General features: G+C 37.1%; 4 protein-coding genes across 5 annotated transcripts in view; 2 read left to right on the forward strand and 2 right to left on the reverse strand.

Moving 5' to 3' along the window:
- The window catches only part of wdr59 (WD repeat domain 59), a 22,502-nt gene extending 19,755 nt beyond the window's left edge, over nt 1-2,747 (reverse strand). For both annotated transcript variants that reach the window (XM_065283775.2, XM_065283774.2), the window contains exons 1-4: nt 2,652-2,747; nt 1,051-1,100; nt 712-847; nt 523-608 (exon numbers count right to left, since the gene is read on the reverse strand). In XM_065283775.2, coding sequence (XP_065139847.2) covers nt 523-608; nt 712-847; nt 1,051-1,100; nt 2,652-2,705 — 326 coding nt within the window. In that variant the 5' untranslated portion in view covers nt 2,706-2,747. The remainder of the gene's footprint in view (nt 1-522; nt 609-711; nt 848-1,050; nt 1,101-2,651) is intronic.
- Nucleotides 2,720-10,066, forward strand: nob1 (NIN1 (RPN12) binding protein 1 homolog). Its single transcript, XM_065283777.2, has 9 exons — nt 2,720-2,860; nt 4,436-4,568; nt 4,673-4,806; nt 4,895-4,966; nt 5,141-5,281; nt 5,367-5,654; nt 7,669-7,766; nt 8,484-8,628; nt 8,967-10,066. The coding sequence occupies exons 1-9, from the start codon at nt 2,786-2,788 to the stop codon at nt 9,231-9,233; spliced, it is 1,353 nt and encodes a 450-aa protein (XP_065139849.2). The 5' UTR covers nt 2,720-2,785; the 3' UTR covers nt 9,234-10,066.
- Nucleotides 9,567-13,460, reverse strand: cog8 (component of oligomeric golgi complex 8). Its single transcript, XM_065257875.2, has 5 exons — nt 13,119-13,460; nt 12,521-12,728; nt 11,567-12,385; nt 11,006-11,174; nt 9,567-10,495 (listed from the first exon to the last, which is right to left on the reverse strand). The coding sequence occupies exons 1-5, from the start codon at nt 13,445-13,447 to the stop codon at nt 10,116-10,118; spliced, it is 1,905 nt and encodes a 634-aa protein (XP_065113947.1). The 5' UTR covers nt 13,448-13,460; the 3' UTR covers nt 9,567-10,115.
- A 725-nt stretch (nt 13,461-14,185) lies between these two features.
- On the forward strand, nt 14,186-16,800 carry nip7 (NIP7 nucleolar pre-rRNA processing protein). Its single transcript, XM_065257880.2, has 5 exons — nt 14,186-14,348; nt 14,707-14,793; nt 14,937-15,075; nt 15,211-15,351; nt 16,455-16,800. Exons 1-5 carry the CDS (start codon nt 14,293-14,295, stop codon nt 16,572-16,574), a joined length of 543 nt encoding a protein of 180 aa, XP_065113952.1. The 5' UTR covers nt 14,186-14,292; the 3' UTR covers nt 16,575-16,800.
- The last annotated feature ends 208 nt before the right edge of the window (nt 16,801-17,008 follow it).

Here is a 17,008-nt window from a genome sequence, read left to right on the forward strand (position 1 = left end):
TCTCTCCCTGTCTCGTCCTCGACCCGAGGACGAGACAAACAGACCCAGTCCCGGTAGATGTGAAAGTCGGCACACCTCTGATCTACTGGCTGTCCTTCAACGTTATGCCCAGCTGATACCTGACCAACGATCACCGGCAGAACCGCTTAATCTCCGCTAAATCTCCATTTCCGTTCTCCCAAGGGTTTTTCCCTCCTAGGACTTATTTTTCCTCGGATAAAAGCACGGGTTTTTTTTTTCTCCTAGGGGGTTTTTCACCCCGGGGAGCAAGCCTTTTTGGGCTTTACCTAGCTTCCTCTTCTATACGTTGCTTTAGTAATACGTGCAATTATAATATTGAGTCATAGCCGCAGCAAATTTAACTGCTCATGCTTTCATGTATTTTGTTGTGCTATCTGTCGTTTTCTGTGCTTTTCACTGCTTCTATTTATGTAAAGCTGCTTTGAAACAATTGACTTTGGTGAAAAGCGCTATATAAATAAAATTGAATTGAATTGAATTGAATATAAGGTCACGAATTACCTTATAACACGCGTGTGGCCTTGCAAAGAAGTGTGCGGACCGCCCGATCCATCACGCCACACGTACAGGTCGACACGCTGGTTACTCTACATAAAGAATAAAAAGCAAGTAACAATAATCTTATAACCGAGCTGTAACTTGTCATTTTATGCTGCAATAAATCAATGCAAATGTATTATATTTTCATACAGATGCAGCAAATAAATGGGCCTCAGTTCTGTGTGGATTCCACTGGACCGTCCCAACATCCCATTTGCTCTGACGGCTGATTTTGCGTGGAGCTTCAGATGGCGCTTCCAGATTTACAACATATAAGAATCGTCTCCTGTTATAAATGTACACGAAAGAGTAAATAAAGTGTGGTACTGAAGAAAAACAGTTCACTGTTTCTTTGTAACAGGCAAAATACAAAAAATATTTATATAAAAGCAATAACTTCTGCATTTGATTATAAGGGTGTGCTCATAATAACGCAGATGTTAAGGAATGTTGACATGCTGATGTGACTTTAGCTGAAGCTGTACACACCCAGAAAGAACAGCGTGTAGACCGAGACAGTCCACTGACATAGCAGTAGCCTAAAAAACACAAACAGATCTGCTATGAAACTACACATCATTTGAAAACAATAAACAAAAGTGCATAAAGATTTGCTGTTTTTCTTATTTCCCCCACATTTATTGTATTATAATATACTTGTACATATAGGGGCCACATAAAGTATTAGGACACTTCAGCTACACTTATAAATGTGAATGAACGTCATTGCATAGATACACAAGAGATTATTAAAAACGAGTGTATTTAGAAACCAATAATGCTCCTTACACACGTCACGCACATCATATTTATCACCCAATTGATGCTAATCCTATTTTAAGTAAATGTTTGAAATTGGTTCCTCTCAGGTTTACACAGGTATTAGGGATACAAAATTCTGGGATTTTCAAGGCTGAAAACTTTCCATGGGAATTAACGGGAATATATGGGAATTAACAGGAAATAATGGGAATAAACTGAGACTTTAAAAAAATAAATAAAATGCAGTGTTGCCTATGTACTTGAAAAATCTTGCAGCATAATGCATAAATGCATGCCTGCATTTCTCTGATCAAAAATCCTTCAGAATTCATTCATTTTAAAATGATTTCAGAAGGATTTTTGATCAAATAAATCCAGGCTTGATGAGCATAAGTATCAAGAATTTTTTTTATTTGTATTATCTTGCATGCATGTCTGCTTATGACCTAACAAAATGTTGTTGTTTTTTATGTTTGTACATGATAAAAATAATATAAATTTCAAAATAATTCCCATAAATTCTCGTTAATTCCCATTAAGTTTCCAATTTGGAACATTTCCAAGTTTAAGTTTCCATGGAAAGTTTTCAGTAAATTTACTGGAAACATTCCGCCCCTTTGCAACCCCAGGCATAATACATTACAATAACTATGAACCCATGTTCCTACAGTTGTCCACTATAAAGTGTCTAAACATTTTTAAATTTCAATTTTTAACCGATTATCTGATTTTTATCATTTAAACATTATAAACCTTTCGGTCATGTGTTTAAATGTGCTTGTGATATTACTATATAATTATGTTACGTACAGGTATGTTGTTATCTAAAGTAATGACATTCATACCTTAAAGAGTTTGAATACTTTCTGTATAAATATCCTTACTTGGTTAAAGAACGGCTACTGATAATCTAGATTAACAGAATCTTCAATAAAATCTAGTCACGTATATCTGAAAGGAGAACTATAACTAAATTCAGAACACAAGAGCCAAACTATAGGTTGCAGGTAAAATAAGTTTTCAACGAGATCTCTAGCATACAGCATAAGAAGCTTTCTAAATATTTTTGACATTTGGTTTGAATTTTTCATGACAGTGATGACGACTAACACCAAGTTACCACAGCTGTACTGCAACAATAGCTGCAGTTACTGTGACTCCCACAGTAAGTTTTTATACAGACATCACACAATAATAAACAAAGTAAGTCACTATATTCCAAATTTCAATAAAATTTGTCACTATTAACAAGACAACTGTAAATGTAAATTGCACTAAAGTTTTTTGAATTCATGTTATGCACGTACGCAGGTGCAGTAAGAGCATACCTGTGCATCTCTAAACTCCACCACCACATTCTCACTGCTCCAGCGCGCCGCCATCTTTCCACACTACCAGAACGTCAACAAATGTCGTCATCTTCCCGCGGGTCGAGCGCGTGTTCTCGTGAGATCTGATCACGATGAAGATGGCGGCCACCAAGGTAGAGCATGTTGTGGCAGATGCTGGCGCTTTTCTCAAACGCGCTCCTTTGCAAGTGAGTTATTGTTGATGTCATTGGTGTGTTATTTAACAAGTCATAGATTGCTACCCAAATATATGTTTTTCAATGAAAATTATCTATGATAAATTACGATTCGGTCACATGTTCTGTTAGTTCATGATACAGTAAATCGCTATTTGGTAATATGGTATACGTGTGATAATATAAATATGTCATGAGACCTGAGACATTGGGGCGTTATTTATATAGAGTGCGTAAAAATCCACGTTCATGAAAACGGTCTTTGGCGTTGAAAATTGTGTAGCGCTGCGTCAGGGTCTGAACAGACCTACGCACTTTTGATTGTCCGAGTGCTGCAGGTTTTTGGCAAAATGCCATTCTTGCTGCTTGAAAAGGATTTAAACATTTACAGTTGCTATTTATATGTCAATGATGTTAATTAGGCATGGTTTAAAGGCGAAGATCAGAAACTGTTCAGCTGCGCATTTCTATTTCATTTGCGATTTATAGATATCACATCTGAAAGTGAGACGTAAAAGTTGCACGCATTTCTTGGCGTACGTTCATTCTATGAATTACATGTACGCACTTTTGAGAAATCATAGTAAGATCAAATTTAGGACAGTTCCTACGCAGCATTTTATAAACACGGGCCTTGGTTATTGGTTTTGCACATGGTACCATAATAAAAGCATCTTTTTGACCATTTAACGTTACCAAGGTGGTATAATATTATTCTTTAAAGTATTCTGCAGTATCATGTAAAAAAAAATAAGTATGGTAAATTATATAAAATAATAAGAAAATTAGTGTGGTCATAAGTGCTATGGTATTGTATCAGACACCATCAATTTACCACGGTACTGACATCACAGTACTTTTTCTGGGAAGGATTTCTATATTTTTTACTTTGTGCTGCATAACGATTAATCGCATTTGCAACTTATCGTTTGCACAATAAAAGTTTTTGTTTACATCGTATATGTATAATAATTCTGTATATATAAATACACAAACACACATCATAAGTATATTTAAGAAATATTTGCACGTGTATATTGATTTTTATATTTATATATTATTTTTATTATATAAAAATGTAAATTCTTAATTTTTTCTTAACATTATACGTGTGTGTGTGTGTGTGTGTGTGTGTGTGTGTGTGTGTGTGTGTGTGTGTGTGTGTGTGTATATTTAAAATTATTATACACAGTCAGTACACACACATATAATATAAACAAAAACTTTATTCTGCAAACGATTAGTTACGAATGCGATTAATCGTAATGCAGCACATAAAGTAAAAAAAAGTACTGTGATGTCAGTACCATGGTAAACTGAATTCCATAACACTTATTACCACACTAATATTCTTATCATTTTATATAATATTATAATTTCTTATTGATTATATACTTGCGATATGCAAGCTCTATTATATTTTTTTTCATACGTTTAAATGCAGATGTTATGTATAATTGGTGAGAAATTAAATTGTTAGTACCATTTATTTGCTAATATTTCTGTTTTTGCAACGCACACTTGAGCAAACGAAGGAAAAATGCATTTATCTGTTTTTACATGAATGTTTGTTCCGTCTTGTTTTAGGAAATAGGAACAAATATCTACACATTGAAAGATGTCGTTGAAGAAATTCGGGACAAACAGACTAAAAAAAGCTTGGCCTTCTTGCCATACAAGCTGAATTTTAAAGAACCTTTCCCCGAGTACATACGATTGGGTAAAGCAACTACTACTGTTAATAATAAATCTTACTTTCAGCATTCAAATAAAGGCATGCATGTTGTTGTTGTGCATGTTAACTTTGTTCTACTTAAATCACAGTTACAGAATTTGCTAAAAAGACCGGAGATTACCCGAGTCTGTCAGCCACAGACATTAAAGTCTTAGCACTGACTTATCAACTGGAAAGTGATCATGTGGGAACTGAACATTTAAAGAAAGAGCCTGAGAAAAAGGTATTGATGATTGAATTATTCAGATAATTCATGAATGAAACAGTCGTCTGTGCTCTGTCTTTATTTAGACACTTTAATTGAATTTCAGGTCCAAATATGCACCACAAAAAGACATCCAGAGGCTCCTGATGGTATTGCCGGTTTCCATTTTCCATCAAAAGTAAGACATCAACCTTCCAACTACTATATAAGAAAACATTCAGGACTAAAAATAAGTTTAGCTCTTACATGCTGTGTCGATTATCACATTTATGAAAATTTAGAAAAGTAGATGCCTCTCCAATTAATAGTTTGTAATGAATATTCAGATCTGTTTAAATGGTTGATATTTCAGCCCACAGATAAACTCAGCTCTGTTGTTGAAAATTCAACGACAACAAAAGATCCACGAGACACAGATACTTCAGAGTTCAACAGTTTTCAGTTCTGGAGGAACCCATTGCCAAGCATTGAGACTGATCTGCTTGAACTACTGGTAAAAAACAAATACATTATAAACAGTTGTCAAAATAAAGGTGATTTCGTCTCTTAACTGTTCTTCTTTTGTTCATTCTCTTTAGGCAGCAGACACGGTCACGATAAAGGATCATTTTGGAAAAGTCACAGAGAAACTGCACTCTGTTGATTTGTCAGCCGACAGTCACGTGACTGAATCTGAAGACCACGAGGAAGGTAATGAAGATGAACACGAGGAAGAACAAAACGATGAGGAAGAGGATAATGATGATGATGATGGTGGGGGTTGGATTACTCCAAGTAACATTAAACAAGTACAGATGGAGGCTGGTAACTGGGGATCCTCAGCAAATGTCACAGTGGGCTGTGTGACCACAGATTTTGCCATGCAGGTACTTGTGATCATTGATTTTTTGTATTATAGGAAATCCCTTAATAATAAACAGTATATATAGCTGTGGAAAATGAAGAGTCCTTCATTTAGAGATTTTAAATGTACTATTTACACTCACCTAAAGGATTGTTAGGAATACCTGTTTAATTTCTCATTAATGCAATTATCTAATCAACCAATCACATGGCAGTTGCTTCAATGCATTTAGGGGTGTGGTCCTGGTCAAGACAATCTCCTGAACTTCAAACTGAATGTCTGAATGGGGAAAGAAAAGTGATTTAAGCAATTTTGAGCGTGGCATTGTTGTTGGTGCCAGACGGGCCGGTCTGAGTATTTCACAATCTGCTCAGTTACTGGGATTTTCACACACAACCATTTCTAGGGTTTACAAAGAATGGTGTAAAAAGGGAAAAACATCCAGTATGCGGCAGTCCTGTGACGAAAATGCCTTGTTGATGCTAGAGGTCAGAGGAGAATGGGCCGACTGATTCAAGCTGATAGAAGAGCAACTTTTACTGAAATAATCACTCGTTACAACCGAGGTATGCAGCAAAGCATTTGTGAAGCCACAACACGCACAACCTTGAGACGGATGGGCTACAACAGCAGAAAACCCCACCGGGTACCACTCATCTCCACTACAAATAGGAAAAAGAGGCTACAATTTGCACAAGCTCACCAAAATTAGACAGTTGAAGACTGGAAAAATGTTACATGGTCTGATGAGTCTCGATTTCTGTTGAGACATTCAGATGCTAGAGTCAGAATTTGACGTAAACAGAATGAGAACATGGATTCATCATGCCTTGTTACCACTGTGCAGGCTGGTGGTGTAATGGTGTGTGGTATGTTTTCTTGGCACACTTTAGGCCCCTTAGTGTCAATTGGGCATCTTTTAAATGCCACGGCCTACCTGAGCATTGTTTCTGACCATGTCCATCCCTTTATAACCACCATGTACACATCCTCTGATAGCTCGAATCATTTCAAATTGGTTTCTTGAACATGACAATGAGTTCACTGTACTAAAATGGCCCCACAGTCACCAGATCTCAACCCAATAGAGCATCTTTGGGATGTGGTGGAACGGGAGCTTCGTGCCCTGGATGTGCATCCCACAAATCTCCATCAACTGCAAGATGCTATCCTGTCAATATGGGCCAACATTTCTAAAGAATGCTTTCAGCACCTTGTTGAATCAGTGGCACGTAGAATTAAGGCAGTTCTGAAGGCGAAAGGGGGTCAAACACAGTATTAGTATGGTGCTCCTAATAATCCTTTAGGTGAGTGTATAGGTATGTGTTTAAGTAAAATTATCATATTATTCAGTTTCATTCTGTTAACTATCGACAACAACATTTATGCCAAGTTCCTTATAAACGTAACTTGTCTTGGGGAGGGCTCTCAGTTTCTTTACATAGCTGTTGGGTGACTGTTACTCATGAGGTTTGCTTTTGTTGAAATTCATTTTATATATTTTAGCTTTGCTTACATCAGCAGAAATAGTCTAGTGAATGATGAGATTGCATTATGTTGAAGATTTTAATTTTAAGCTTTTCATTTGAAACTCTGTAAAGCCATAAACATTTATTATTAAGTACATTAGGTTAATTTTATCTTTTAAAGGTCCACTGTGTAGATTTTTAGTGACAAAACTCATAGTGAAGCTACGGCAGCCACCACAGGACAAACGTGCCATCGTCTGAGCAGTTTGTCTGTTTAGGGCTACTGTAGAAACATGGCGGTGTGAAATAGCGACTTTCATGTAAGAAAACCCTCCATGTATGTAAATAAAAGTGGGTCATTCTAAGGGAATAAAATTAATACAGTCCATTATGTAAGGTCTTTATGCACCACTTATAAAATAATTGTGTATTTTAAATAGCTTTTTTGTCAAGATTCCCACAATGCACTTTTAGCATTTCATTTTTATTGTTGCCATAGTTTGGTGGCAGACATTTTTATAATTAATAAGAAGCTAAAACATCAATCTGTTTATGATTTTCTGTCAGAATGTTTTAATTCAGATTGGACTTCATGTGCTGTCAGTGAATGGGATGCTCATTAAACACACCAGGAGCTACATTTTACGCTGTCATGCCTGTTTTAAGTGAGTACTGCAATAACCCGGCAAAATAATCACTGTTCACCGTATTACATGTACTTGTATTTAAAGGGGACAGAGAATGAAAAACCATTTTTACCTTGTCTTTGTTGAATAATGGTAGTCTACCAGCATTCACGAACATACAAAAAGTGCTAAACATGCTTAACATCTGAGTCTCATAGGAATTCCTCTTTTAGAAATGTCAGCCAGAAAACGGCCCAATCTGAAAAACTGATGCTTATGACATCACAGGCATCTCCCTGCCCCTCCACTTTCAAATAATTGGCTACATTTTTTTACTGGCAGCAAAGTCAGCCAATCAGTAATGAGATTGCAAGTTAAGCCAGTAGGGGGAGCCAAATAGGTGCAAAACCACTTGTTTAAAATCCCCCACCCTAAAAGAGCTATCTGAGAGAGGTTTTTAGGAAGCTTCTAAGGCATTACAGACCCAAACAATTTTTTTTTGTCTACATGTCACATCACAGAACAAGGATAAATACCCCGTTCAATCATTCTATGTCACCTTTAATGTATAATACATGTACGTGTGTTTATGTATGTATGTATGTATAAATTAGAAAATTTGCAAGTAGTTAAAAAATAATTTACACTATTATTAATATTTTATATAAATATTATAAATGTATATGAGTATGTTAAAACATTGATATTTAAAATTCATTTTTCTTCTTGACAGTAATGTTCTTCCCATTATTTCAGAACAACAACAAACATGAGCAAAACTTTCTGTCCACACTGCGGAAACAGCACTTTGAAGAAGGTTGCCGTCACCATTAATGAAGACGGGTCCACGCAGATGCATTTTTCTAGGAACCCTAAAGTCTTAAATTCAAAAGGGAAGAGGGTGAGTACTCGAGACATTTCGCTCATCAGGGTATCTCTGTTCCAAAAGGAGGAAACCTAACAGTCATAAAATATCAGAAGTGACATAAGAACAAACTGAGGGATCACAATAAGCTTCTCTATTTTTTGGACCATGCTTTGCACCAATGAAGCGTTTCTTAACTCTTTGTACGTAACTATTTTGAAACAAAGCCATTATGACACAAAATCTTTAGTTGTTCTGCTAAATACTCTTTTAATTAAGTCATTTTTTGCAGATCACACGTTTATATTATACCACACCAGTTATGTCATCATTTATTGTTTGTGATTATATACATGTGATTTGTTGTTCTGCAGTATTCTCTACCATTGCCACAAGGAGGAAAACATGCGTCAAACCCTCTTCTAGTGGAAGACCAGCGTTTCCCACAGCAGAGGGTCTCTAAGAAAGCTCGGCAGAAAACTAACGTGTTTGATCCAGACTACCTGGCCGGCAGCTCTCCGTTCTCCGAGCACGATATCTACAGCAGATCCGCCGGCTTAAACCTGCGAGATGGACAGGCGGGAGGAGGCAAACGACGGGCCAATCCTAACGCAGCACGCAAAAAATTTGTTAAAAAATAAGTGCGTTTTTGCACTAACCTGTAGAATTGTTGTGGAAAACCTATTGGGACTCTTGAAGCTTTAGACATCATTTGTAGTAGTAAATTACCTTTGGCAAAGCATAATGTGATCGACTTTGACATTACATATAGTTTTCTGTGTGAAACATGTTTTCTGTAATCTTCCCACATACCAGCTGAATTGTGACTTTTTATTATAGATGTGGTAAAAAAATGTCTCTATCGAATAGTCTTTGCAATGCCACTTTATGCAAACCATGCTGCATGTTGTAAAGGACTGAATTTGAAAATCTTTGCTTCATGCTAATATATTAGAAGATATTCTGATATTCAATACAATTTAAACACGCCTTTATTTTGTCAAACACCCTACCAGGACTGGAATAAGAAAATGCATAGAAGAGACATAAATTGCAATGCAAAAAAAAAAAAGAGTCAGATTAAAGTACAACAGCCAAGTATCTGAAAATAATCATGATCAGAAGTGTATACATGACATTACATGATTGTTAACCATCTGTGTCCGGTTGCATAAACGTTTTATGCGTCAGTCCTGTCAAAGCAGAGAAATTACCTATGGTATTTACTGTTTTCTGGTTTGAAACTTGTATTGCTTATAAAGTGAATTTGCCATCTTTAAAACATGCCAATATTTCTCATTATTATACATTAATTAAACACTTAGCAGGTTATTATTAGCTTGGGGGTCGGTCACCCACAGAAAACATGTATGCATCTCTTTATTCAATTAGTTTTTCCCACAATTTAAATATTGACTTTATTTAATGACATATATTACATTTTTACCTTCACCTAATAAAGATATAAACTTGTCTTGAATAGTCTAGAATTTTTTATAAAACCTGCTATGAAAGGCATAATTTTATTCAGACAACATTTCTTCAACATTTATGTCTGTGGATAAATCCTCTGTAAAGTCCTTCGTGTCTGATAATGGTTCAGACTCATTCACAGCTTGTACTAAAATGTCCTCGTTTTGAGAAAGAAGATCATCAGGCGTTGATGTGGACTCTTCTGCGGGCTTCTGTTGTTCAGGGGCGGTCTCTTCTGTAAACCGGTCTTCAGCAGAAACAGGTAAAGGATCAGATTCGGCTGTACTCAGACTCTTTAGTTCAGTGCTGAGATCCAGAATGGACGTCACAAGCTCTTTTTTAGGCAGAACAAACTCCAGTGGTTCCAGAACCAAGTTGATATTGATGCAGCCAATACTGCCATCCTTAGACACCTGGGTTGGAGGGACACCTGGAATACAAATACAAGATTTTTTAATTTTTTTAGACACTTTCAGTAGAATGCAACACTTTTGTTTTTGCCCTCACTTTTCACAAGCTTAACTCAAAGATCTAAGGCTTTTTCTATGTACACGAAAGGCTTATATCTCTCAAATATTGTTCACAAATGTGTCTAAATCTGTGTTTCCGTGAGGCAAATGGTTTTCGGAGACCCCCAGACCCCCCAATACAGAAAGCTGCACATTTTAGAGTGGCCTTTTATTGTGGATAGCCTAAGGCACACCTGTGCAATAATCATGCTGTATAATCTGCCACACATGTGAGGTGGATGGATTATCTTGGCAAAGGAGAATTGCTCACTAACACAGATTTAGACAGATTTGTGAAAACTGTTCGAGAGAAATGGTCCTTTTGTATACATAGAAAAAGTCTTGGATCTCATGAAAAATGGGGGCAAAAACAAAAGTGTTGGGTTTATAATTAATGTAAGTAATTGAAAATGTAATGTGTCTCTGTTTACCTAGTATGAGAGCGAGTTGAGCTGGAGGAAAGAGAACCTGTAAACATCGGTTCAGGAAGGGCACCATGTCTTCGGCAAAGGTACTGCAGAACTGTACAAATAACTCCCGTTCACGGCTATTGAAGGCCGATTCCTCGGCTCTGTGGAAGACGAGGATCAGCTTGGTCACCTGTAGACGGGAACATGGTCAAAACAAAGTCATGCTGCTATTCGCTATAGTTTGAACAGTTACATTAAAGGCACAATATGTAATTTTGCCATTAAACATACAACAACAATGGCCGCAACTTGAGGATGCTGTCAAAGAGTGTGGAACGAAAGGAGTTTTTACTGTCGATACGAATCAATCTGACAGGTCGAGGACTCATGTTAATGGATGACATATTGAAATAAAGTGTATAATTGTTACATTACAATGGACTTGACGGGCATATGAAGTCAAACACACCTATGGTTTATTTGGCAGCAAATGAATATGATTAGGTGAATTCTCTGGATTCAAACATTGTGGAAAACATATGGGATAATTCAAATACACACGTCAACAAAATGCATGTGTACCTTGATAAGAGCTTCCTCAACACATCTGCTAACTTCCTGGGCGAGTCCAATGGGGCAGCAGAGTCTTAAGTCATTAAAGGCCGTGAGGACGTTGTTGAGGAAGCAGGCTAGAGGTGGGAAATCCAGCAGAGCCATCGGTGGCTGAAGTGTTCCCGGCTGGGTGCTCGGAGCCACTGCAGGAATGGTGCTTCCAAGCGTTGACATGAAAGAAATCAGATTGTACAAGTTCATATCCTCTTGGAACTTTTCCACAGCTTCCTGAATGGCCTTGCGAAACGTGTCCATTGAAACCCGCTGAAATATCGGAGCGAGCTGGCCGCGGAAATCCGCCCCCACCCGACTGAAGGAAAGGCCGAAATACATACACTGGCCGAGGAGAGAGTCCAGTCGACTTCCCACGCCGCGCTGGAGATCTCGGTCTAAAGTCTCCAAGAACTGTGCCGCCTGTTGCACGACCCAGCCGTGAAAGATAGCGCTCTCGTTCAACATATGACCTCCGGGTGGCATCAACGGATCCTCGTCGGAGAAGATGGCACGATACTGGGTGATGATGTCGAAGAAATGCACACGGCAGGTTTCGATGGTCTTAGTGATGTGGAAATAAGGGTCTTCGTCTGGGATCGCGGCGAGGATGGATCGCAGCCAGCTCCCGCGGGCTTGGAGGAATTTGACACGCAGCTCGGCTTCGGTGAAGACGTCCATCCGGCGCAGATAGCCGATCACACGCAGGCACACGGGGAGCTGCGTATTGCTGCGCAGTTGCTGGAGAAGTTGGTTTAGCATGAGCTGAGCAGACAGTCGAACTTCATGCACAATTCCCTAAAAGAAACACAAACAAGCAGTTTAGTACAACTTTGGGAACAACACATCTCGCTCTAGGTTAAAGTGATGGTAGGTAGTGCTTTTTGTGAATAATAATGAAAAATTCTCATTTTGTGGTGTCATCCAATGTACCTGTATAACAGGCAAGGATGAATGTTTTTTCTCCAGTCGCTTCACGTAAGCGGCCAGCTCCAGTGCCTCTTCATAATATCCGTTGCGAACACAGGTGTCCATCAACTGAGGGATTTCCAAGATCTCCAGGATCTCAGTGTGTCGATTCAGTGTCAGACTGTTCATGCGTCTGCTAATGCTGATATCCTCAGCGGCTTTAATGAAACCTCTAAAAAACAAATAATAAATGGTTACAATGGGAATTGTATTGCTTTAATGGGAACTTAAATTGTCTCTACTGGTTAAGTGTTGGGTTTTACAGGTTGGGCATTAAGACACAATTAAATCCTACTGGAATAAAACCCAAAACACACTACATAAAGGAGTTATGTAATGGTTAAAACGGTCAACAATAACTATAACCACTAAAATTGTAGTGTTTTCCATGCATCACTTCATCCATTTATCTCTACTTATCTATATCAATTCATTCATAGATCAAACCATGCAACCATCCATTATTCAATCCATCAATCCATCTTCCCTTCCCATTATTCCATATATCCAACCAACCAACACCGATCAAAATGACAACAAACGCCCGGTGTGAGACCCAGACCTGCATTTTTCTCCAAATCCCGGCAGTTTCTGGAGTAGTTTAGAGACGCTGTTCTCCACCTTGCTGAAGTCTGTATAGATCTGCTGTGTACAGTCGGCGGTCCTGATGAAGATTTTGTAGTTACTGAAGGCCAACTCCCGGGTCTGCTGAAGGATCTGAGCTCTTTCCTCCGACAGACGCTCAGGTTCGCGGCCCAATTTCTCCACACCGAACGAGCTCAACTCCAGCAAATACGCCGCGAAGTCAGGATTGTCCCTCCAGTTTTCTGGAAAGCTGTCTCTGAAGATCGACGCCAGGATACTTTCATCTTCCACGTCTACGGTAGCCATGATTGAAAGTGTCTTCTTCTTCTTTGGTTTTATTGGCGGTTGCAAAACAGCTTAAAGATGCATACCGCCACCTACTGGACTGAAGTGTGAGCAGCAGATGATCTATCACTCTACTTTCTATTTTTAAAAATCAATCTGTTTTTAGGTAAAAAAAAATATATATATAATCAAGAATTTTATAAGATGTTTTTTCAAAAAAAAATTCTATTATTGTCATATTTTGTTGTTTTCAAGTGTTTTGTATACAAAGAGTGAAAATTAACAGGACGCCGCAGTCCTATTATTTCGAATGCGTAAAAGTGCAACGGACGCACCGCCAACCAGTAAAATGTACCAAAATGGCTAAAGACATCTATTTCTATGTATCTATATTATTATTATTTATATTTACATATATATCCCGTAAATATTATTGTAGGGGCTCTGTCTCTTTTGCCCAAGTGCAGTAGCTGGTGCAACATGAAAAAGTCGTTTTTACCACAATGTCAGCTTAAAAAGTCAAATTTATGGTACAGTTGATGTTAGATTAAATTGTTAGTTGAAAATATTTTGTTTTATTGTGACCTTCGTGAGCGATTTTGCCAATATTCGTCTTCCCCTATTCAAGTAGGTGAGACGTGGTGTTGTATGACTTGAGAGGAGTCGTAAACATGGCTCCAGAGTGCGGAGACTTTCCTTAAAGGGACTTTGGTTGATAATTCGAAAGTCGATAATAAACTTTATTTAAACAGTGACGTTGTAAATACGCGACGAGCTGAGCGTTTACCACGTGGATTACGAAGCGCGAGTACAGTGGTATTTTCATAGCTCCTACGATATAAAAGTATTTTAATATAAGCGTAATCATGCGTCCTTTAACGGACGAAGAAACGAAAACGATGTTTGTGAAGCTCTCCAAATAGTAAGTATCATGTTTAGATCAAGGATGTGTTAAACTTGCCATGCTATGTTGTCAAATTAACTGTAAATGAACCGTGCTATTCTGAAAACAAAAAAACAATCTAGTGTATTTATGATGCATTGTGGAGATATGTAATTTGAAGAAATGGGTGTATTTTTGAAACGTCACCTATTTCCTTTAATACTAAGTATTTTGTATATTATTTCATGTTCTGTATTATAGGCTTTGCTAGATAATTAGTCTTGTATATGCAGTGTTACTTTTGTGTGGTGTTAAGTCTTGTGATTATGTATTGCTTTTTTTAGACATATTTACATTTTGGCACATTTTTAATTTCATTTTATGTTTTTGTTTCTAGCATTGGGGAGAATATCAAACTTCTTGTTGATCGCCCTGATGGGACATACTGTTTCAGACTTCATAATGATCGAGTATATTATATGAGGTAATCTAATCTGCACATTATTGTACTATATTAGATCATCTAATAAAGTCAACTATAAGAAGTGATTATCTAATAGTATTTAATGTGGTATTGCCATGTAAATATTAATGTATGCATAATGTTGATTATACTGTTCTTCCTAGTGAGAAAATCCTTAAGTTGGCCACAAACATCTCCCGAGATAAACTGGTATCAGTTGGCACATGTTTTGGAAAATTCACAAAGACGCAGAAGTTTCGTCTGCACATCACAGCTCTTGATTTTCTTGCACCGTATGCCAAGGTATACAGTCTGATATCTCAAGTGTTTGTATTTATATTTTGATTGTTCTGTGTGTATTTATTATACCTAGAAAGTAAATTAACTTATACATTGATTATTATTTATAATATGAGCACCCCGTCTGTTTATTTGCAGTTTAAGGTTTGGGTGAAGCCCGGGATGGAGCAGTCGTTCCTGTATGGTAACCACATCATGAAGTCCGGCCTGGGCAGAATAACCGAAAACACAGCACAGTATCAGGGAGTGGTCGTGTATTCGATGGCAGATGTACCGCTGGTAAGAAAATACTGTTTGAAAATACTCAGGGTAACAATATTGTATAAATATTGTGAAAAGAGGTTTCATAACCTTTTATTATTACTGTCTTCAGTTAGTACACACGGAAGCATTAAAAATACTTTCTGACTTGTTCACGAGCTCAGTGGTAGAGAATTGCATTAATACCATGAATAGATATATAAAATGTATGGCTTGTAATGCACTGTAAGTCACTTTGGAAACGTGTCTGCCAAATGCATAAGTGTAGATAAATGACTAAATGCTAAAGAAAATGTATCAACGGCGGGTAATTGTGTTGTATGCTATTTTTTTTGTGTAGTTTAGGAAGACTGTTTAAAACTGTTTTAAAGTCTTGCCTCCCTCAACAATTACTAGGGTTGCAAAATTCTGGCAAATTTCAAGGCTGGAAACTTTCCATGGGGATTAACAAAATATATAGGAATAAACTGGGAATTTAAAAAAAATGCAGAGTTGCCAATAACAGGGAACTTAAGTGTAGTTAAAATCTTGCAGCATCATTTTGTTTAAAACAACAAAATGTATTTAGTTGAATTTCTACCCTGCACATTTATTGGTCACATGCAGACTGGAGGGCCATAGAGGCCACACCCACTCCATGTACTTTCATTCTTCCATAACATGCACAGATGCACACAAGATAATGTAAGGTCCATCTTTGCATGTGTTCATGTAAATTACATACATTAGTTTTTTTTAAACTTCCATGTGCTGTGTAAGCTAGTGCAACAACATTATACCATTGTAACCCCAAAAAAGAACCCAAAGGTTTAAATGCATTACTATTTATAATTTTTTTGAAAGAAGTGTCTTATGTTTATCAAGCCTGCATTTATTTGATCAAAAAATTGTTTTTATTTCCTTGCATGCATGTCTGCTTATGACCAAACAAAATGTTTATTTATGTTTATATATAATATAGTTTATATAAATTTCCCTTAATTTTTCAAATAATTCCCTTTAAATTTCCAATTTGGAAAATTCTCCAGATTAAATTACCATGGACATTTGCCAGAAACTTTCCGCCCCTTTGTAACCCTACATATTACTTTGGTGCCCTAAACAGTTTTATTTTATTTCAGGGATTTGGAGTTGCAGCAAAGACCACACAGGAGTGTCGTAAAGTTGATCCCATGGCCATTGTGGTGTTTCATCAGGCTGATATTGGGGAATACATCAGAAGTGAAGACACTCTCACATAAGAGGATATCAACTTCAAAAATCATATCGGACAATTCAATACATTCAGGCTATTGGACGGTTTTTACACATTTGAAAGGAGTGACCAATGCAACATTTAAAGAAGAAATGTTATTATATCACATGTTTCATTGACATCTTTTTGACAATTATTAACGTTTAAATGTATTATCTTGTTATATGAAAACAATAGGAAACAAATAAATAAATGTAGTTTGTTTATCTGAACGCAAGCTGTGTGATCAAACACGATACATTATTAAAAAAAAACTTTTTAGAAATTAATGCTTGTTCATTTCAGGTTTCCTGCAATATCATAAAAAACAAGGAAATATCAGGAAATGTTAATATAGAGACTGGATAAATAGTAAATGATTTCAAGGCTTTAAAAGTTAAAGGTGCATTGTGTAAATTTTAGTGGCATCTAGTGGTGAGG

This window comes from Paramisgurnus dabryanus, chromosome 9 (assembly GCF_030506205.2).
Source record: "Paramisgurnus dabryanus chromosome 9, PD_genome_1.1, whole genome shotgun sequence".
NCBI classification, from domain to species: domain Eukaryota; kingdom Metazoa; phylum Chordata; class Actinopteri; order Cypriniformes; family Cobitidae; genus Paramisgurnus; species Paramisgurnus dabryanus.